We start from the raw sequence: 23,988 nt of genomic DNA on the forward strand, positions 1-23,988 counted from the left end.
CTGACCTGCTGCGCTTTTCCAGCAACACATTTTCAGCTTGATCTCCAGCATCTGCAGTCCTCACTTCCCCCTGAATATTTACAAAAACAACTTGCAATGAAGTAATATATCCAAGGAAGAATCACAGGAATGTCAAAACAAAATAACTGAGACTATGTCACAAAGATATGAGGGTACAACATCAAACACGTGGTAAGAATTAAATTTAAAGAAAAGGACAAGAAAGAAATTAGAAGCATGGAGTAATTTTAATAAGTGTCTTATTAGAACAAGGGGACTTAGAGTTGTGAATAATTGTTGCTTAATGTTCACTTTTCGAAAAATTAAGTGATGTTATTTTCTTCAAAAGGTAGAATTTGGGAGTTCTCGGTCACTCATTTTAATAGATTACGAGGTGAGGTGAGCTTTTTTGAATGTTTGGTTTAATTAACAGGGCATCACCTTCGTGTCGTAATAAACACATAGAAACCTAGAACAAAGGAAGGGGAATAGAGTCAGAGAGTCATACAGCATGGAAACAGATCCTTCAGTCCAACTCATCCATGCCAGATACCCCAAATTAATCTCGTCCCATTTGCTTGCGTTTTGCCCATATCCTTTCCTACTCATGTACTTGCCCAAATGTCTTTTAAATGTTGCAACTATGCCCATCTCTACCACTTCCTCTGGTAGCTCATTCCATACAGTCACCACTCCCTGTGTGAAAACATTGGCCCTCAGCCTTTGAGCTTACTGATCATTGTTGATCCCACAACTCAGGGCTCTGTTTCTGCTTTCTCCCTTAATCCTTTGATCCCTTTATCCCTAAGAACTACATCTAACTTCTTCTCGAAAGCATAATTTAGATGACTTCAATTTAAAAAGGAGAGTAGAAGATAAGAGACTATTTGAAAGTGCATTGAAATAGGCAAGGGTGCAAGTAACAATCGCATGGCTAGTGGCCTTTCCAATAGATAAGTGAAGTAGGACTGGGAAAAGACAGCCTGAGACCCCGTATCAAACATTACAAAGTCGCTTAGTCTTAACATTGTAAGTTTGAATTTTACATCCAACAATTTTTTTTAAATTGCTTATTTTTATTTGGTTGGGGAAGGACACGGGAGGGAATGCTGTCAATTCTATAATAAGCTAGTGCTGGAACCATAGTGACAGATGATGCCTTTCAAGAAAACACAGGCATTATTAAATGACAAAATTAAAGGTGTGTCACCTGCTGCTCGATTATGGACTGTTGTTACAGACCTAAAATGTATTCTTCTAAACATTATAGATGGGTTATGAAAATAAAGGGGGATGGGAATAGAAAAGTCATTCGTAATGTTTATATTATTACGATAGGATGAAGTACATATCCACACAGATTCAAGTCTTAATAGGAATAATCAAACTGTTTTGTGTAATTTCTTTAAATGCATGCAATAAGCTCTATTTCAAAATCAACAGTAGTGAAATACTATTCTGCCATCTAACTTAAATGAAAAAGGTTTATCAGCAAACGACTGAACAGGAATGCACATCTCTTTAGTTTTCTGGTCAAATCTTGATTAGTGAAATGTTTATTTCTTAAATATATCTATCACCATTTGATGATGTTCGTTTTTTTTTCCCTAAGGTTTCACTCACAAAATGAAATTCGCACACACTAACTTCTGCAAAGTTAGTTTATTAAAGTTGTACAAGCTAGATGACCCCTTTGACACTCTTTGCAGAGTGCTAGGTTAAGTCAAAGAGACCCCGAACAAAGAAAACATATCCCCTTTGTACAGGTCAGTTGATAATGCTTACAGGTACTCCGGTCATTCCTCCCCCATAACCACGTTACCCTGGGTACAATGGTAGGATAGGTCATCTTCAGAGATAATGTAAATGTAAATGCACTAACCCTGGGGAATCATTGTGCAAATGATTTCCTGACTCTGTAATTCCCCAAGACAATGTAGGTGGGATATATCCTGGAAATGGGTGGGTGGGACATTCATGCAGAAATTTGGTTGACTCTCACTTTATTTGGGCAGCCATTGACTACTACTCTACTGCTGTTATCAAATTAAACTCTGATTCAGTCCCTTCCATTCAGAAATGCTTTCACAGCCATCCCCCAGCCAATCAAATTCATTTGCACGATCATCCCCTCATACTGAAGCATATCACACCTACATTATCTGGGGAAGAAGCAGAGCCAGAACTTGTTTGTAGAGCCGCCCCAAAGCTAGGACATATCACACCTATGGTGTCTTGGGGAATCACGGAGTCAGGCAATCATTTGCATAATGCTTCCCCAGGATTAGGGCATTTACATTATCCCCGAGGATGACCTCATCCTACCGCTGTACTGGGGTAATGTGGTTGGGGGGGGGGGTGGCTCTTTTGACTCGATTTTGCATACCTGCAAAGAGTGTCAAAGGGGGTCACCTAGCTTGTACAGGCTTTAATAAACTTTTGTTGTTTACTGCATCAAAAGAAAGTAGATTTCATGAATAGAGATTTCCTACCCAATATCAGTAACTATTCGCACAGTTGAGAGAGGTCACTTTTAAGCACTTTTGTGCTATTAGTTTATAGCTAAGTCTCAGGTAAGCGGTTTAAAAACACAATGCGTAGTTAAGTAAAATGACATATTTACTTCCTGTGAGACACTATTTTATTAATGCAGTTGATCCCATTCTTCCAGCTATTGCTGGAGGGCTCACATTAGTTCAAAAGTGCTAGATTGTAAAAAAAATGATGAAATTAGGCAACTATGCAATAAAAGTAAAGTAGTATTAATGGGGGGGATTTTAATTTTAACATAGACTGGGAGAGATAGGTAAGCATCTGTGAGAAAGATTGCGAATTTCTAGTGTGCCTAGAATACCCTTCTGTGGTAATATATCCAGAATACAATAAGGGGACAAGCAACATTGGATCTAATGAACAATGGGTCTAATTTAATTAATGTTGTTCATGAGTATATATCAAACAGCGATCATAACATGGTTGAGTTTCATAAAGTATTTGCAAAAGATCGGATACTAGAATTTTGGATTTAAGTAAAGCTGTCTTCAATGTCTTGAGACAGAGACTATCCACAGTATACTGGGAAGGTCTACTAATAGATAAAATAACCAAGGAACAATGGAAGGTGTTTAAAAACATTTTATGCTTTTCAAAAGTAGTACTCATGAGAATGAAGAACTCTATCACACAAAGAAAAACAACCACAAACATCTGAAGAGCATAAAATTCAATAAATGGACTGATTAAAAACACAAAACAGTACAGATTCCACAGAATGGGACAAATACAAAGGCTAAAAAGCCACAAAGTGGCTTAAAAGGGTGGCCAAAAATGATTTTGAAAGGAAGCTTGCAAGGGACACAGAAGACAATGAAATTTTTATTGTTATAAAGGGAAAGCAGTCGGTTAAGTGTACTATCAGCCCATTGGAGGCTGAGTGCACGGATATTGTCAATGACCACGGGGAAATGGCAGACACGCTGAATGCTTCAGCATTCACAGCAGAAAAACAGGACAGTTTGTGGAAAGTCCCAAAGAAATTAACAGAGCATTGAGGCAGGGTCTAAATAAAATTAGCTTAAGTAAATTGTCAATAATGGGGAAATTAATGGAACTAAACAATGGCAACGCCCAGGACCTGATGGTTTCCATTCACCAGTGTTGAAGGAAGTAGGAGCCTAATGTCGATGTCCTAACCATAATCTTTCAGAGTTCTTTGAATTCAGGAGTTGTACCTCTGGATTCAAAATTTGCTTATATCACTCTGTCTTTAAGAAGGGATACAGAGGGAAAACAGAGAATTAATCATCAGTTAGCCTAAGTTCTGTGTTGAGAGGAATGGCCATCTGCAATCAAGAATAGTGTAACTAATCAGCTTGAAAATTTACAGCTAATCAGGGAGAGGCAGCATGGATTCATGAAGGATAGGTCAGAGTTTTTGAAGCCAGAGAATTTTTGGAAGAGGTGAACAGAGGTAAATTAATGGATATTGTTTATATTGTTTAACGATCCAGAGTCGTTTGATGAAAGCCCACACAAGAGACTGTTAACTACGGTGGAAGCCCACAGAACTGAGCAAATTACTGATATGGATACAAAATTAGTTGAGTAGCAAGAAACAAAAATTTGGAAAAATGGCTAATATTCAAATTAGCAGGACATGATGAGTGCTGTCCTGCAGGGACCGGTGTTGGGGCTACAATTATTCACAACATTCAGTAACTTATATAATGACATAAAAAGTCATGTTTACTGATGACAAAATTGAGCATCATTGCAGACAGCATTGATAACAGCATAAAATTACAGGATATTGATAGATTAGATGAATGGGCAAAACTTTAACGGATGGATTTTAATTTAAGCAAGTGTGACGTTATCCATTTTAGACCAAAAAAGGATAGATCAGCGTACTTTCTTCAAAAGGCACAAAGTTAAATATAGTGTGGATGCCCAATGAGATTTGGGGGTTCAGGTGCATAGCTCTTTAAAATGCCACAGAAAATAGTCAAGGCTGCTAATGAAATGCTGGCCTTCATAATTAAAGGGCTGAAGTATAAGAATGCAGACATTATGCTGCAGTTAGACAAGACCAAACTTAGACCCCACTTAGAGTATTGAGAGTAGATCTGGGCACCACACTTTAGGAAGTATGTTTTGGCCTTGGAACGAGTTAAATGCAGGATGATAACTGGACTTTAGGGGTAAGTTGGAGGAAAGATTAGAATAATTAGGCCTTTACTGTCTAGAATTAAGAAGGTTAAAGGCTGATCAAATTCAGTATTTTAAGAAATAGGAGGAGTAGGGCATCTGGTCTGTCAAGCCTGCTCCGCCATTCAATAAGATCATGGATGATCTTTTTGTGGACTCAATTGCACTTATCCATCCGGTCACCATAACCCTTAATTCCTTCATTGGTCAAAAATCTATCATTGCCTTAAAAACATTCAATGAGGTAGCCTCAACTGCTCCACTGGACAGGGAATTCCACAGATTCACAACCCTTTGGCGAAGAACTTCCTCCTCAAGTCAGTCCTAAATTTGCTCCCCCTTACTTGAGGCTATGCCTCCGAGCTCTAATTTCGCCCACCAGTGGAAACAACCTCCCTGCTTCTTTCTTATCTATTGCCTTCATAATTGTATGTGTTTCTCGAAGATCCCCAGTCATTCTACTAAATTCCAAACAGTACAGTCCCAGTCTACTCAATCTCTCTTCATAAGTCAACTTTCCCAACTCCATAATCAACCGAGTGAACCTCCTCTGCACCTCCACCCTTGCCAGTAGTCCTTTTTCAAGTAAGGAGACCAAAACTGTATATCATACTCCAGGCGTGAACTCACTAGTTGCCACACAATCTCCCTGTTTTTAAACTCCATCCCTCTAGATGGAAGGATAATATTCAATTTGCCTTCTTAATTATCTGCTGCACCTGCAAACCAATGTTTTGTGATTCATGCTTAAGGACACCCAGGTTCTTCTGCATACCAGCATGCTATAATTTTTCACCATTTAATTAATAGTTCATTTTGATGTTATTCCTATCAAAATGTGTGACCTCACACTTACCAATACTGCATTACATCTGCCAGACTATTTCCCACTCACTTAGTCTATGTCCTTCTACAAAACTTCTGTGACCTCTGCACACTTTGTTCTACCACCCATCTTTGTATCACTTGCAAACTTTCACACTACACTTGGTCCTCCACTCTTAATTATCTATGTAAACCGTAAACAATTGCAGTCCCAACAGATCCCCTGCGCTTGTAATGTCCTCAAAGAAGTCCAGTAAATTAGTTAATCATGACCTGTCTTTCATGAACCCATGTTGCATCTGCCCGATGGGACAATTTCTATCCAGTTTTCTTGATTATAGATTCCCCACGACAGAAGTTAAGCTAACAAGTTCTACAGTTACCCATCTTTTGTACACCTTTTTTAAACAGCAGCATCACATTTGCTGTTTTTCAATCTGCTGGAACCACCCCAGAGTCCAGGGAATTTTAGTAAATTACGAGCACATTTGCTCTTTCCCCTGGGATCTCTAGGATGCATTCAATCAGAGCCAGGAGACTGGTCTACCTTTAAGCCCTAGTAGCTTACTCAACATCACCTCTTTAGTGATAATGATCATTTCTCGGTCCTCACCTGCCATAGCCTCCTTGTCATCAATTATTGGCATGTTACTTGTGTCTTCCACTGTGAAGATTGACAAAATACCTGTTCAATGCCTTGGCCATTTCCTCATTTCCCATCATTAAATCCCCCTCTCATCCTCTAAAGGACCAATGCTTACCTTAGCCACTCTTATTTTATATATTTTTAGAAACTTTTGTTGTTTTTATGTTCTGAGCTAGTTTACTCTCAATCTACCTTACTTTTCTTTTATAGCTTTTCTTGTAGCTTTCCTTGCGCTTTAAAGATTTCCCAAACCTCTACTTTCTCACTAACCTTTGGCACTTTGCATGCATTAACTTTGAATTTGATAGCCTCCTTTATTTCCTTAATTATTCATGACTGATTATCCTTTTTCCTCAGTCCTTCCTTTTCACTGGGGTACATACAGGGAAAGACATGTTAAATAAAGAAACTACTGCCGCTGATTGAAGATTCTAGAAGCAAGGGGCAATGTCTAAGAATGAAAACCAGGCCATTTGGGGGTTTGGAATTTTTTTTTCAACAGTCAATGCTAATTCAATTATTAAATTTATATCAGAGGACAAAGCTTTATTAAACAAGGGTATGGGCCTAAGGCAAGCACATGGAATCAGATTTCAGATCAGCCATGATCTTATTGAATGACAGTGCAGATTCAAGGGGCTGAATGGCCTACTCCTGTTCCTATTTTTCTATGTCTCTATTTAAACACCACCACCTGTATGTATTTTCAGACGTGTATTCTCTGCTCTATAATTTCTCAGAACGGGAGAAGAGGAGGAGACAATGTATACTCACTGTATACAGACTAAATGCATATATACTGACAATTCAAAGTAAAAACATCGAATATGCCCTTTGCTATCACCAACTGAGTTGAAAATACTTTCAAACCAACAGCAGATGGAATAAGAAAAGATTCTTTTGAAACTTATCCTGATACATTAACCATATTTACCTCAATTGCAGATTTTACAGCAATTTCTTTTCAGCCTAAATTTATACTAAAAATGAAGACACACTCCCTGATTATGTCTAAGTATAAGTGATCAAAAGCTTGCCAAACTTATACTTTGTTCCCTCTTTAGGTGAAAGGCAAAGTCAACTTCTATATTAGGATGGCGGTATTATTCCGACAACTCCCTGTTCTCAAAAAAGTTCTCTCTCTCTGCATTCTCCAGCTACTTCATCTGCATCATTTGGGAACTACTGGCAGAATTTTATGGCTCCCCACCAATGGGTTTGATGAAGACACTGAGGTCTCACATCCAACCAATGAATGCTCCTCCAAGTGTGGGGTTTCAAAAGAAGAGCTTATGCCCAAAACGTCAATTCTCCTGCTATGCTTTTGCAGCACCTATTATTCGACTGATCTCCAACATCTGCAGTCCTCACTTTCTCCTAGCTACTGCTATTAGCAGAGATGCTTCCCAAATAATTCTGTGGGACATAGCAGGAAAGCCCACCATCCGAAAAATTCTGTCTTGATTTTCCAAAAATATTTCTGGCCTGATAATTGAAGTATTTTCATTTTTTTAATTCCAGATTTACATCAAAGAGTAATTAGTTTTATAATTTTCAGGCTTCCTTTCAAACTTGTAAGATGTATCCTGCGCAAAGCCATTTGATTTTTAGAAAAGGTTACTAATGAAAGCCCAAGCATAATTCAGAAGTTCTTTGAAATGGTTGATGGAGTTTGCAGCAATGTCTGGGAAACAAAAGCCAGAGAGAAAATTCAATTGTTGTGAAGGAGGAAAAGCAGAAGATGTAAAAGAAAAAGGAGATAAAGAGGTAAAGAAAAAGGCAAAAGTTTTTAGGAGATAGGGAATGCAAGGACAATGATAGAAGTTATTTTAAATTAATAAATAGAAAACATGATAAGCGCTCTGAAAGAACATGTCAACAAGTTCCAGAAACAGACACATGGCTGACATTCAAATACAATGCATCCCAGAAAGACTGTATGACCAGCTGCAGTAGATCAGAGCAGACAGGTACCCAGCTAGCTGACAATAGGCTAGCTGAGGCACAAGGCCAAGGCTTCAGCTCAAAATGCCAGGTGTATATTCACTCAGACGTTGGTAGTCAAGTGCCTAATGCTATTGGTGGGAACAGTAAACATCATGTCCATATTGTAAAACACTATAGCCATCAAACCTATCCACAGACCAAGCTGGTAATAACATACAGTGCAACTCAGCTTTCTGGCTCGCAAATCGGGCCAGAAGTGAAGTCAGTTATTTTTTTGGCAGCTGTCAACACTTACAAATCTGCTTTATTTATAATTTCACCCCTTCCAACTCCACTTTGATATAGCACCCTCCCCTCCCCCCCACGTCCATCCTCACCTTTGATGACTTGCATTGCCCTCAACGAGCTTTCCACATAAATTAATCAATAGGGGAAAAAACAGACGATTTACTAATGGTGGCTACAGACGAAAATAAGTACCACATATGATTGGTTATGAGACAAAAAAAAATCTGGATTAAAAAAATAAGTAATTTCAGTCCAGTTCCATTTTGATTTAGACCCCTCCTTCACCTTTGATAGTCTGTCATGATGTGGAGGTGCTGGTGTTGGACTGAGTTGGACAAAGTCAGAAGTTACACAACACCAGGTTAGAGTCCAACAGGTTCATTTGAAATCACAAGCTTTCAGAGCGCTGGACCTCACCTGACAAAGAAGCAGTGCTCCAAAATTTCTGATTTCAAATGAACCTATTGGACTATAACCTGGTGTTGTGAGACTTCGGACTTTGATGGTCTGCATGGCTCTCAAAAAGCTTTGTAAATTAATCAATTGGAGAACATGGATGATTTACTAGTGGTTGTTAGTTCACCTAATGACACTTCCATCCGCTTGCTTGCAGCTCTTCAAATTTTTCCTTTACACATCCAACTTTCTTTTGAATGTCCAAATGAATCCGCCTCCACCACTCTATCAAGCAGAGGTTTTCCTCAATTTGACATTGCCAATTCCTATGTGTGCCCTCTGGTTCTTGATCCTTTCCCCTCCATCTACTCTGTACAGACCCCTCATGATTTTGAATGCCTCTACCAAATTTCCAAGGAACACTGTCCCAACTTTTCTAAATTGTGTAACTAAGTTCCTCATCTTGGCAACTGATTTTATGAATCTTTTCTGCACCCTCACCAATGCTGTCATGTTCTTCCTAAGTTGAATGGTACAACTGAGGCCAAACTTAATTTCATAAAGGTTTATTTTATTTCCTTGCTTTGCACGCTGTACTCATTATATCAAAAAGACCCCACCACCAGGGATATATTTCCCTCCCCAACCCTTTCCGCAAAGACCATTCCCTCCGTGACTACCTGGTCAGGTCCACGCCCCCCTACAACCCATCCTCCCAACCTGGCACCTTCCCCTGCCACCGCAGGAACTGCAAAACCTGCGCCCACACCTCCTCCCTCACCTCCATCCAAGGCCCTAAAGGAGACTTCCACATCCAAAGTTTTACCTGCACATCCACTACTATCATTTATTGCATCCATTGCTCCCGATTCGGTCTCCTCTACATTGGGGAGCCTGGACGCCTCCTAGCAGAGCGCTTTAGGAAACATCTCCGGGACACCCGCACCAATCAACCACACCGCCCTGTGGCCCAACATTTCAACTCCCCCTCCCACTCTGCCGAGGACATGGAGGTCCTGGGCCTCCTTCACCACTGCTCCCTCACCACCAAACGCCTGGAGGAAGAACGCCTCATCTTCCGCCTCGGAAACTTCAACCCCAGGGCATCAATGTGGACTTCAACAGTTTCCTCATTTCCCCTTCCTCCACCTCACCCTGGTTCCAAACTTCCAGCTCAGCACTGTCCCCATGACTTGTCCTACTTGCCTATCTTCTTTTCCACCTATCCACTCCACCCTCCTCCCTGACCTATCACCTTCATCCCCTCCCCCATTCACCTATTGTGTACTCCATGCTACTTTCTCCCCCCCCCCACCCTCCTCTAACTTATCTCTCCACGCTTCAGGCTCTCTGCCTTTATTCCTGATGAAGGGCTTAACCCTCAGGTTAAACTACCAGGCATCTCTCTAATGGGAGAGCAGCCTTCTGGTCTGGTAAGACTAGAGACTTTTACCTTTTGACCATATCGATGGCACTGCTCTTATCTCTTTATCTCAACAAAAGCCTAAGCTTGTTAAACTCCATTTGTCCTCAACAAATCCAAGTTGGCCTTTGATAATTAATTCACATTCAAGTGGCTATTAATTTTGTCACTATCTTTGAACCACAATGAGGAAATTAATGGAAACAATTGACTCCTCTCAACCATTTTTGAACAAGGATGCGATCTGCAATTTCCCAGTCCTCTGACACCATCCCGTTTTAAAGGAAGATTAGAAAATTATGAGTAGTACCTCCACAAGTTTTACTTTATCTTGGATGCAATTTATCCTTTAAAAAGCTAAGCACAACCAGACTTTCTAACACCTCTTTATTAGTATTAAACCCTAAAGTGTCTGAACTCTCTCATCTTTCATCATGACTTAGGCAGCATCCTTGGTAAAGACAGATGTAAAGTATCAATTTAGTTTCTCAGCCCTGCCTTCATGCCTAAATCTCCTTTTGGTCTCCAATCGTTCTTTTGGTTTTATAACCCATTTTCTACTCATAAGAATATAAGAGGCTTTTGGATTCCCCATTTTGTTTATTGCCAGTCTGTTCTCATATTCAGGACACCTACAAAGTTAGCACTTTTTAAAAATGATAATAAAGTCACTATAGAGACAGAATTGGTGTTTACTTTAACCCAAGGACAACCATGCTTCAGGCATGGATTGAGGTTAAGATGTTGGAACATCACGATGACCACGGCCAGTACAGGAATTGTCCCACACTGTTGGTAATACTTTATAATCCTTCATTGATATCATGATGTAAGGGAACACAACATAAATAACATGGGATCATTTTAACCTGCATCTGAAAGAGGTAGTGCCTTGATATAGCTCATCTGACAGATAAGATTTCTAATAATTCACATCTTAATACTGTATCCTAGGCAACTTGTACAAGTTCAAGTCTCTGGACTGGGATGAAAGTCAGGCTCAGCTGGGAGCAGCAGTCTCAGAAGCCTCTTTTAACTCTCACCATGTCTCAGTACAAAATAAGCACGCTCACCATCCCACAAGACAAAATGCGACATTCTCCTATCTTTCCAATGACAAAGAGTAATATGCTTCCTGTACCCGGGGACATTATCTTCCCTGTGCCTGGGGCCCCACACCCCATGCCCAGAACAGAATTCTTCCTCTGTGCCCATTACCCTTCCCCTACTATCCCCGGTCACTCCAGAGTTTGGGTCTATCACTGAGTGCCTTCGGCCAGATCATCACCTCATTCAGCCGGTGCCAGGCTCTCCTCCTCTCCAGCTCACCTGCTCATCCTGCTCCGACTGCCGGTATCTCTCCCACGCGTGAATAAGGCTGAAGTTCACGTTGGCGCCCGGAGACTTGGGCATGGCTCGGGAAGCCCTCCACTCCCTGCCGCCGGCGAAAGTTTTGGAATGTGTTGACTTTCGGTGGACCGGACAGCCTGCACTGCCGGTAGGTGTCACAGGCTCGGTGCCCCGGGAATGGTAGCTGCTCGTCAGTGCACACACCCAAACGTCGAGCCGGTCCGAGCCCCAGGACTGGGCTGGCGGCCGCCACTGCCGCCTCCTCCACGTCACTCAGTCCTGGGCTCGAGATCCAGCCGTTAGAATCCGCCAGGCTCGTGGCCTTCCTTCGGCTCCAGCTCGGGGGCCCTGTCCCACCACTCGCGTGCACGACCTTGGTTACGCGTATGCGCGCGCGCGCTCCCGCCTCGCGGCTGTACCTCGGTTCGGACTCCTTCCGAATGACGCATTACGTCCTGAGCGTGCGGTCTCTCGCGTCTGGGTGCCGCCCAGTGTCAATGACCAGACTCCGCCGACCCCTCGGAACTGTGCGGGTGTCAATCAAATCAGCCGAGCCGGCTGCTTTCCTCGTCCGCGCTCACTTGCACTCACGGTACACTGTACGTTGCATTGGATAACCACTTATTATAGCTTAGCTTTCCACCGGATACCTGCGCTAATTTTCTCAAACCACACGGCTGTATTGCAAAAGAATGCGTTGCACAACTGCTAAAATCAAATTGAAACCTTCTGGGTTTTTTTAACACTTTCTGTCGATTGAGTCAGTTTTGCTCATTCATTTGCCATCTGTGGGTTTCAGGTCAACGCGTATCAACTGCGCCTATGCATCCGTGACATTACACCTTCCGATCCAGTCTCAGGTTATTAGAAAATGTGTTTATTTTGCACCGGTGATCTGGACGCTGAAGATATCTTGCTCCAGATTTCATTACATGTATGCGTGGGTGGTTAGCACTGCTGCCTCGCAGCGCCAGAGACCCGGGTTCAATTCCCGACTCAGGCGACTGACTGTGTGGAGTTTGCACGTTCTCCCCGTGTCTGCGTGGGTTTCCTCCGGGTGCTCCGGTTTCCTCCCACAGTCCAAAGATGTGCAGGTTAGGTGAATTGGCCATACTAAATTGCCCGTAGTGTTAGGTAAGGGGTAAATGTAGGGGTATGGGTGGGTTTCGCTTCTGCGTTTCCACACTGTAATCTAATCTAATGTATATGGGCATTGCTGGCTGCACCAGCAGTTATTGTCCATCGCTAGTTGCTCTTGAGATAGTGGTGTTGAACTTCCTTCTTGAATTACTGTAGTCCATAAACCCCACAGTATTGTTGAGGAATGAATTCCAAGATTTTGACCCAGCATATTGATATATTTCCAAGTCAGAATGGTAGATGGCTTGGTGGGGAACCTGCCGCTGCTGGTGTTCCCATGTATCTGCTGCCATTGGCCTTTTAAGTGGTAGTGCATTTGGAATACTTAAGCCTCATTTTTAGTGCTGAAGTGCTGGGCCCTTTCATTGTTGAAATATGGATGTTTGTGGAGTAGCCTTCTTCGGTAAGCTATTTAATTGCCCACCACCATTCACAACCAGTTGTAGCAGGAATTAGACCCTATCCATTGATAGAGCTAAGCAATTCTACTATCATTTGGTGTTTGGCACACAAATAGACCCGTTTTGTAGCTTCAGCAGATTGACATCATTTTTCAGGTATGTCTGGTGGTGTTCCTGATATGCCTTCCTGCACTCTTCATTGAACTAAGGCTGATCTCTGGCCTAATGGTATTGGTCTTGAGTTGCTAACCCTGTTTGAAGTCCATTCAGCACCGTGATAGTGCAACACAACATAGGGTGTTCTCAGTCTGAAGACTTACGTAGTCATCATTCCTATCAATACTGTCATAGTATACAGATGCATCTGCAGGAGGCAGATTGATGAGGATGAGGTATGTTTTTCTCTCTTGTTAGTATCCTCAACAGCTGCCCCAGACTCAGTCTAACAGCAACATCCTTTATGATTTGACCAATTTAACCACTTATGAAATTATGTCACTTTTGGTGACTGACATGAAAGACCCCAGCCAGAATACATGCCATGCCCTTGCCACTCAGTCCTGCTTCCAAAATGGAGGAGCACTGATTCAACAGCCATGGGGAAATTTGGAAGGGGGAAGTATGTGTGTGTGTGTGCAAAATGTGATCATCAGCAGGAGGATTCCTCGCCAATGTTTCACCTGATGTCATGCCATGATATTTCATGGTATCCAACATCAATGTTGAGGTTTCGCACAGCAATTCCCTCCCAACTATATGCCATTGCATTTGACTACATGCCCACTTCTGCTGTGTCTCTCCTGCTGGTTGGAGAGGACATATCCGGGGATGGTGGCAATGGTATGTGGGATGCTGTCTCCAAGATATGACTCTGCAAGTATGACTGCATCAGGCTGTTTCTTGACTAGAGATGGAAATGTGTTCCTGGAAAAGCGCAGCACAGGCAGCATCTAGGGAACAGGAGAATCGACGTTTCGGGCATTAGCCCTTCTTCAGGACTTGTTTCTTGACTAGTCTGTGATGCAGCACTGTCACCCAGATATTAAAAAGGAGGACTTTGCAGACTTTTGTTGCTGGCTCAAGTTCCTGGAATTCCTGCCCCCCACCCCAACAGCATTGTGAATCTACCCACAGCACATGGATTGCAGCAGTCCAAGAAGGTAGTTCACACACCTCTTGTTCAACTAAGGATGGGCACTAACTGCTGGTTCTGCCAGCGACATCCACAATCTATGAATAAACAAAAAAAGGCTTTGTTTGCCATTGGCCATTGTTGCTTCTGGAGTCTTGGTCAGTGCCAAGTGGTCCTTCTGGTTTTGTTTCTTTTCTGTATCAACTGAGTGACTTACTGTGCTATTTCAGTCATGATGAAGCACATTGTTATGGATCTAGAATCAGGTCTTCCTTCCCTAAAGGACATATTGAACCAGATTGTTTTTTAATTAGTAATTTCATGCTTATCATTAGACTTCTATTCCAGATATTTATTGAATGAAATTCCACCATCTGTCACTGGTAAATTCAAACCAAGGTCCCCAGAACATTACTTGGGTCTCTGAATTGTATGTGTGCAGGTTTTAAGTTCAAGGCAGACTAGGATTGAAGAAAAAAAGAAGGATAATTTAAGATGTACTACTAGGGGTGATGAAAATCATGAGGAAAAGAAAATTAGCATAAGGTGCTTTACCTGAATGCTCATAGTATTCGTAACAAAGTAGATGAATTAACAGCACAAATCATTATGAATGATTATGATGTGGTAGGCATCACAGAGACATGGTTGCAGGGGGTTCAGGACTGGCAGTTAAACATTCAAGGATTTACAACTTATCAAAAAGACAGGAAGGTGGGCAAAGGGGGAAGGGTTGCCTTGTCAGCTAAGAATGAAATTAAATCTATGGCACTGAATGACATAGGGTCAGATGATGTGGAGTCTGTGTGGGTGGAGTTGAAGAACCACAAAGGCAAAAAAGTAATAATGGGAGTTATGTACAGACCTCCCAGCAGTGGTCAGGACCAGAGGTGTAAGATAAACCAGGAAATAGATAGAGCATGTCAGAAAGGTATGATCACGATGATCATGGGGGACTTCAATATGCAAATGGACTGGGTAAATAATGTTGACAGTGGATCCAAAGAAAGGGATGCGAACAGGTCGGCTTTTTGGAACAGCTTGTGATGGAGCCCACAAGGGAGCAGGCTATTCTGGACTTAGTGCTATGTAATGAGCCAGATTTTATAAAAGATCTTCAAGTCAAGGAACACTTAGGAGGCAGCGATCATAATATGATAGAGTTCAGACTGCAGTTTGAAAGAGAAAAGGCAAAATCAGATGTAATGATGTTACAGTTAAATAAAGGTAATTACAAGGGCATGAGATAGGAACTGGCAAAAATCGACTAGAAGCAGAGCCCAGTGGGGAAGACAGTAGAGCAATAATGGAGGAGTGTCTGGGTGTAATTGAGGACACAGTACAGACGTTCATCCCAAAGAAAAGAAAGATTATCCAGGGTGGGGGCGGGGGAGAGAGATTAGACAGCCATAGCTGACAAAGGAAGTCATAGAAAAAGACAGAGTCTATAAAGTGGCTAAGAGCACTGGGAAATTAGAAGATTGAGAAGACTACAAAAACAGAGGGTAACAAAGAGAGAAATAAGGAAGGAGAGGATAAAAAATGAAGATAAATTAGCCAGTAATATTAGAAATGATAGTAAAAGTTTCTTTCAATACATAAGAAACAAACGAGAGGCAAAAGTAGAAATTGGGCTGCTCCAAATTAATGCAAGAAGGCTAGTGATGGGAGATAAAGAAATAGCTGCTGAACTTAATAAATACTTTGTGTCAGTCTTCACAGTACAAGACATGAGTAATATCCCAACAATTAAGGAGAGTCAAGGGGCAGAGTTGGGTGTGATAACCATTACAAAAGAGAAAGTGCTAGAAAAGCTAAAAGGTCTAAAAATTGAGAAATCTCCTGGCCCAGATGTGCCACATTTTAGAGTTCTGAGGGAGGTGGCTGAAGAAATAGCGGAGGCATTGGTAGTAATCTTTCAAAAATCACTGGAGTTAGGGAAAGTCCCAGATGATTGGAAAATTGCTATTGTAACCCCCTTGTTCAAGAAAGGATCAAGATGGAAAATTACAGGCCGATTAGCCTAACCTCAGTTGCAGGTAAAATTCTAGAATCCATCATTAAGGATGAGATTTCTAAATTCTTGGAAGTGCAGGGTCGGATTAGAACAAGTCAGAATGGATTTTGTAAGGGGAGGTCATGCCTGAAGAACCTGTTAGAATTCTTTGAAGAGGTAACAAGTAGGTTAGACCAGGGAAGCCTGTTGGATGTTATCTACCAAGACTTCCAAAAGGCCTTTGATAAGATGCCTCACAGGAGGCTGCTGAATAAGGTGAGGGCCCATGGCTTTCGAGGTGAGCTACTGGTATGGATTGAGGATTGGCTGTCTGACAGAAGGCTGAGAGTTGGGATAAAAGGCTCTTTTTTGGAATGGCAGCTAGTGACAAGTGGTGTCCCGCAGGGTTCAGTTTATATATTAATGATCTGAATGAAGGGACTGGGGGCATTCTGGTGAAGTTCACTGATGATACAAAGTTAGGTGGACAAGCAGGTAGTTCTGAGGAGGTGGGGAGGCTGCAGAAAGATTTAGACAGTTTAGGAGAGTGTTCCAAGAAATGACTGATGAAATTCAATGTGAGCAAATGCGAGGTCCTGCACTTCTGTAAAAAGAATACAGGGACAGACTATTTTCTAAACAGTGAGAAAATTCCTAAAGCCAAAATGCAAAGGGATCTGGGAGTGCTAGTCCAGGATTCTCAAAAGGTTGACTTGCAGGTTGAGTCCATGGTTAAGAAAGCAAATGTAATGTTGTCATTTATCTCAATAGGGTTGGAATGTAAAAGCAACGATGTGCTACTGAGACTTTATAAACCTCTGGTTCGACCCCCTTTAGAATACTGTGTTCAGCTTTGGGCCCCACACCTCAGGAAGGATATACTGCCACTGGAGCATGTCCAGCGGAGATTCACACGGATGATCCCTGGAATGGTAGGCCTAACATACTATGAATGGCTGAGGATCCTGGGATTGTATTCATTAGAGTTTAGAAGGTTGTGGGGAGATTAATAGAAATTTACAGCATAATCCATGGCTTAGAAAGGGTGTACACTGGGAATTTGTTTCCGTCAGATGGGGATACTAGGACCGGTGAGCACAGCCTTAGAATTAAAGGGAGTCAATTTAAAACAGAAATGAGGAGGCATTTCTGCAGAGAGTGGTGGGCCTGTGGAATTCATTGCCACGGGGCGCAGTGGAGGCTGGGACGTTAAATGTCTTCAAGGCAGAGATTCATAAATTCTTAATCTCGCAAGGAATTAAGGGATACAGGGAGAGTGCAGGTCAGTGGCGTAAAATGCCCATCAGCCATGATTGAATGGCAGAGGGGCCTCGATGGGCCAAATGGCCTTACTTCCACTCCTATGTCGTATGGTCTTATGGATTACTAGTCCAATGACAAAACACTATACTTTGCTTCCCCTCTTCTAAACTCCAGTGATATACAAATCTCGCCTGTCCAAACTCCTCATAAGATAACTCATTCATTCCATGTATTGTCTAGCAAACCTCTGAACTGCTTCCATTGCATTTATATCTTCCCTTAGATAAAGAGACCAATACTGTCCACAGTACACTAGATGCAATGTCACAGCACCTTTTATAACTGAAGCATAACATCCCTACATTTATATTCAATCCCCTTGCAACAAATTGTAATATACTATTAACTTCCTTAATTACTTGCTGTGCCTGCACATTAACCTTTCTGAAATGTGCTAGCTGTCACAGACACTGAATTAACCACACAGACAAAGTGGAGAACTTTAGGTCTGTAACATGTGATGAACGTTTTGTGAAGTTATCACAATACCTCCTCAAAATTGACCTGTACTTCAATCGACAGTCTTTTTACTTCAAAACACAGCAAACCATGTTCTACCTGATTACCTTGAAATGTTTTAAGCACCCTTAAGATGTTTATATTAGCTTTGAACATCTCCCCAATGACAGATGTTGTTGTGAAACTCAAAGGAGCAGCTGATAAAGTGTGGAGCTGGGAAAAACACAAGTCAAGCAGCTTCAGAGTAGGAGGGGAGTCGATGTTTCAGGTTGGAACCTTTCAGACAGTCCTGGTGAAAAGTTCCGACCTGTAACAATGCCTCCCCTGTTGCTCAAATGCTGCTTGAACTGCTGTGCTCTTTCTAACTCTACACTTTATCGACTCTGACTTTCCAGCATCTGCAGTTCTCACCATCTCCAAGTAACTCAAAGGAACAGCCATTTGCATTTATAGCATAAATTTAAATGTAGTTTTAAAATTCTAAAGCATCCCACAGGAGCATTACCATAATTATCTCAGAGGATCATCACCCTTAAGAATTCTGTTCATTAGAGAACAATGGAGGTGAGGTCAATTAATATTTTAAAGATGGGTGGGTGAGAATGCAGAATCAACCATTATCTAATTGACTGGTGGAACGAGCTGGAGGTTCTAAGTAGCCTATTTCTGCTCTGAATTCATATGTTTAAAAGAAAATCTATATGAGGTGACAACAAGTTTGTTCAAGGCAGGTTTCAGGGAGTGAATTAAAAGAGATTAACAGAAATCCAGTGCCAATCAAAGAAATACCCTGATGATTGGTGCTGAAAAACAGGGATGTTGAAGGAGTCACTTAGAGAACTTGGAAATTTGAAGAACCGGAGGAGTTCCCAGAAATAGGGAGGGCCACGGTTGTGCATTACAGAATGTAACCACAAAATAGTGTGCTGGTATGTGAATTAAAACCTCCTATATAATTGTTTGACATGATTCACAACATTGAATACTTAATGATATTGATGAGAGGAAATGCAGAGTTTAAAATCTCAAAGAGAATGCCAGGCAGATGACTGGCTTTTCACCAGATGAATTTTTAGGTCAGATAATTAATCCAAGTGTGTGTTGAAACAAAAATAGACCAAGTTGTTGCATTAATAAATCAGGCAGAGTGACAGCAAGGCGGAAATCAGAATGTTGGTCTGGAATGTAACTAAACTAAAGGATGGTTTTGTTCTAGCATCCTTCATTACCTCTTAGCATTCCAAAATATTTACTGCTCATTTGGATCAGTGGGTAGTTTCCCTGCCTCTGAGTCAAAAGCTCTGGGTTCAGGTCCTATTTGAAAACACGATGTTCAGGGAAGACGTGCTCAAAGTGCAGTCAAACTGGTTGAGCATCAACCTGTAAATACTTCCAATATATGCCAATGGCAGGCATAAGACTGGGAGAAATTTCTGGTCAGCCATGTGTCTACCATCACTATCCATAGCTCTGAACAAACATATAAAAGTGCATGTTGCCACAGAGTAATTGGGAGGGTCATTTGCGTCAGTCTGCTTGATGCTGGTGTGTGGATTAGATTGGCGCCAAAAGAAATGGTTCACTCCTTTTTCTACTAGAATGGATTCAGACCTGCTTTTGTCCTATCCACAAGGATGGTCATGGGGCTATGTGTCGAATCTGGCTTTGGGCAGAGAACTGAAGGGAACTTTTGCCCATAGACAGAGATGAGAAATGGTAGATTGTGATTAGATTAGATTACATTACAGTGTGGAAATAGGCCCTTCGGCCCAACAAGTCCACACCGACCCGCCGAAGCACAACCCACCCATACCCCTACATTTACCCCTTACCTAACACTACGGGCAATTTAGCATGGCCAATTCACCTGACCTGCACATCTTTGGACTGTGGGAGGAAACCCACGCAGACACGGAGAGAACGTGCAAACTCCACACAGTCAGTCGCCTGAGGCAGGAATTGAATCCGGGTCTCTGGCGCTGTGAGGCAGCAGTGCTAACCACTGTGCCACCGTGCCACCCACGTAGATATGAATCCTATCTACTGTCCAATAAATCATTAATCTTAATCTGACAACATTTACTCGTACAAGGCATAGAATAAAAATAAAAGCAGAAAACATTGAGGCCAGGCAGCATCTGTACAGAAACAGAGATTTCTGTAGTGTCTGGGTAGGTGGGACTTGAATCTGGACTTCCTTGTTTCAGAGTTTGGACACTTCCACTGCATCACAAGAATCCTTATGTGATGACTTTTTATTATAACCAGATGTTTCTTATTCCCATTAACAGTGGTCCTTTTTTCTCCCACTGTGCTGATCTATATATAAAGGGTTTCTTGGCTTGACATCTATAGGTATATTACTGTCGACAAGTGGCTTTAACCTTTTGTCATCTGTTATTATTGATATTTTCTGATCAAGTGTAGACATTATATACCTCTGGAGTTGGTGGGATTTGAACATAGGTCTCCAGGTACAGACACTGAAGCACAAGAGCCCTAGCTGCTTGATGTAGATATTTTCTAATCAACCTGTTCAGAGATGCTATTACATACCTCTAGACCAGGTCTGACTTGAACCTAGACTGCCTGACTCAAAGTTAGGCACAAGAGGCCCTATGTGATGACTTTTCATTTTTTCTTATATCCAGACATCCTCAAACACACAACTGAATGGTTTTCTTTCCCCCATCACCAAGTGACTTTTTTTCTGTTTTTAAACATAAACTGCCATCAATAAATCACTTGTGTAGTCAATTGTATATTTACATGCAAGGTACAATGTAAACCATCAAAAGTGAGGGAGGGGTAAGGAGAGTAGAAATGGGCTTAATCAAAATGGACTTGGAGGGGGAAATAAAGCACTTTAGTGTGATTACCTTTCATCCAACTTAGAAACATGTGCAACAGGTGTTAAGACCACATCTAATGGTAATACTCAACAAGTCAGATTCCAGAGTGAAACCTGGCTTAATGGATCATAACTTAAAAATGTGTTGCTGGAAAAGCGCAGCAGGTCAGACAGCATCAAAGGCAGCCTGACCTGCTGCGCTTTTCCAGCAACACATTTTTAAGCTCTGATCTCCAGCATCTGCAGTCCTCACTTTCTCCTCCTTAATGGATCATAAGTTTCATTTTAATTTTTTTACTGTGGTAGTCAGTCACTGAACATATTCAGAAAAAGCTGCCAATATGCTTTTAATAAAAGCGTGTAAGTTTATTAAACAAAAGAATAAAACAAAACTGAGATAATTTTAAAACATTTCATAAATAGCAACAATAAATATTTCGCCCTTTTTCTCAGAAATATCTTGATAGACTCTCAGATTTGGGTTTTTTTTGCATTACACAATCACATTCTGAACATGTGCCCTACTGCATTTCGGCCATGTGTTAGGAATGTAGGAACATTGCAGGCCATTCAACCTATCAAGACTGCCTACAATTTTATATGGCGAAAGTGAGGACTGCAGGTGCTGGAGATTAGAGTCAAGAGTGTGGTGCTGGAAAAGCACTGCATGTCAGGCAATATCTAAGGAGCAGGAGAATCGACATTTTGAGCAAAAGCCCTTCATCTGGAATGAATATGGTCATGGCTAAGTGAATACTTCAGTGTTTTTTATCCTCCCCATCTCCATAATCCTATATGCATTGGTAATCAGAAATCAAGCAACTTCCATGTTAAACATACTCATAGACTGAGCTTCCACAGCCATCTGGTGTTGAGAATTCCAAAGGTTCACAACCATCTGACGAGAGACTTTTCTCCTCATCCCCCTTAGTTTTAAATTGTGTCCCCTGGTTCTAGACTCCACCAGACATCTTACCTGAATCTACCATATCTATTCCCTTTAACGATTCTGTCAGTTTCAATGAGTTCACCTTTCATTCTTCAAAATTCTCAAGAACATAGGCCCAGTTTGCTGAATCTCTCTTCATTAGACAGTCCCTCCATCCCAAGAACAAGTCTGGTAAACTTTGCATTCTTTCTATGATAATATTATGCCCAATTAAAATAAAGGTGTTCAATCGGGTGATTCAGCTAAAAATGCTTCTTCGAGAAGGTACCATAGATGATGAAGCATTATATTAAAATCAGAAGTAGGCACCTCAGGAGTGCAATTAGGAAGCAATTTTTCATATAAAAGGGAATGAAAATCTAAACATGTCTTATTTATTCAGTCCAAAAAATAGCTATGAAAGCTTTTAAGTACAAAGCAGATTTGCTTTTGTTGGGATAGGGTATTAAGGGTTTGAAGCAAAAAGCAGACAAATGGAATTGCGCGACAGATTAACCATGATTTAATTGAACAGGCTCTCCTTTAATACTATCCTCAATATCAAACACTCTGATAAAGCTTTTGATCACCTGACCTATATCACTTAATGTGGTATCTGAGTCGATTTTATCAGATATCAGTCCTTGACACCGACAATCAATGTGTGAAGCATCTTGGGACATTTTACCATGCTAAAAGCATTATAAAAATTCAAGTTGTTAACTTCGATGATAGTCCAATAAAAGTTTTAATAGTTAACACATTGTCACCTGTAATATCCTGTTCATATTCTCATTCTTACTTTTGTAAGATTTCCTTAATTGGATATCTTAACTTTAATGTGATTTTATGTTTTTAACTCAGATGCTTTGTTCCAATCAGGTTCATGATGTGCAGTATCATTCTGGTGAATCAGTGCTGCATTTCAACCAAGTCAATGTATTTTTCTTGAAGGTCTGAGCCCAGAAATAAATGTAGGCCTCAGATATCTCCTGACAAAGGTTCTGTACAACTATGGCAATTAATATAATTTTTGATAAAGGGTGAGATTGTATCGAACATGGCTTTAGAAAGCCCAGGTGGGGGGGGAATTCAAGATGGCAGCAACCCAGTAGGTCTGAGTCTGCTGAGCTCTGCCCAAGACCCAGGCAAAGTGGGGGTACCTACCCTCCCCTCACTTTTTAAGCTACTAAAAATCGCTTTTTCCCAGCAGCTACAGTCGTTCTGCATCAAACATTTGCTGTTTGATACATTTTAAAGTGACTAAAGGTAAAGGACCACAGAGTTCGCAACAGGCAGCAACAGATGCGTCCACGGCAGAAGCATGACCGAGACATCGAGAAACTCGAGCAGTGTGTTGGAGGGGCGGAGCAATGATTCGCAGCCTCCGAAACCATTGCTGAATCTTCCATGGGTCAGGTCCGGGCTCTGGAATGTCGAGTCCGGACATGAGGTCGTCGAGGTAAAATCGAGATTGTCGGAAAAATATTCAGTTGCTGGACCTTCCCGAATGGGAGGAGGAATGCCAGCTTGTTGACATTTTGGAGCAATGGCTCCAACAATTGGGAGTCTGAGTTAGGCCGAGTGCAGGTTGAGCGGGCCCACCGAGTTCGCAGGCCTGGGTCGGACCAGCCCCCCTGCCCAGTCCTAGTGTGACTCCAGCACTACAGGGAAAAGCAAATGTTGCTGGAGGCCTCCAGAGTTTTGGGGAAGGATCCCCAAGCCATGGTATACAAGGGATCCAAAATAATGCTGTTCCAGGACTTTCCTCTGGTTGTGGTACACAAGAGGAAGGCGTTTGACGAGATAAAGAAGCGTCTGAGGGATATTCAGTCTTACATGCAATACCCGGCAATGCTGCACTTCATTCATGAACGGTCTGTGCATAACTTCGGATCGCCAGAAAAAGTAAAAGAATTTTTGGATGCTCTCAAATAGACTAATGGATTTGAACTATATAAACAATGACTTTATTTTACCCGCCTTTTGTTTTTCTCCTCCTTCCTCCTGTTTTCTCTTTCCATCCTTTCTTTTAACTCATCTTAATTCGCTTGGTTTATCCAGTTGTGGGGGATGTTTCTGGGTCTTTTTTTGCCTTAACATTTCTGGGATTGTAATTTTATATATTCTATGTTGCTGCCTTGTTAAGACGGCCTAGGTTATAATATGGAGGAGC

The 23,988-nt window shown here is 41.5% G+C and overlaps 1 protein-coding gene across 2 annotated transcripts in view; it reads right to left on the bottom strand.

Annotated features, from left to right (window-relative positions):
- Positions 1-12,014, bottom strand: part of lyst (lysosomal trafficking regulator) — a 357,679-nt gene extending 345,665 nt beyond the window's left edge. For both annotated transcript variants that reach the window (XM_043680023.1, XM_043680014.1), the window contains exon 1: positions 11,562-12,014. In XM_043680023.1, the coding sequence (XP_043535958.1) occupies positions 11,562-11,645 (84 nt within the window). In that variant the 5' untranslated portion in view covers positions 11,646-12,014. The remainder of the gene's footprint in view (positions 1-11,561) is intronic.
- Between the last annotated feature and the right edge of the window lie 11,974 nt (positions 12,015-23,988).

Source organism: Chiloscyllium plagiosum, chromosome 3, assembly GCF_004010195.1.
Source record: "Chiloscyllium plagiosum isolate BGI_BamShark_2017 chromosome 3, ASM401019v2, whole genome shotgun sequence".
Taxonomy (NCBI): domain Eukaryota; kingdom Metazoa; phylum Chordata; class Chondrichthyes; order Orectolobiformes; family Hemiscylliidae; genus Chiloscyllium; species Chiloscyllium plagiosum.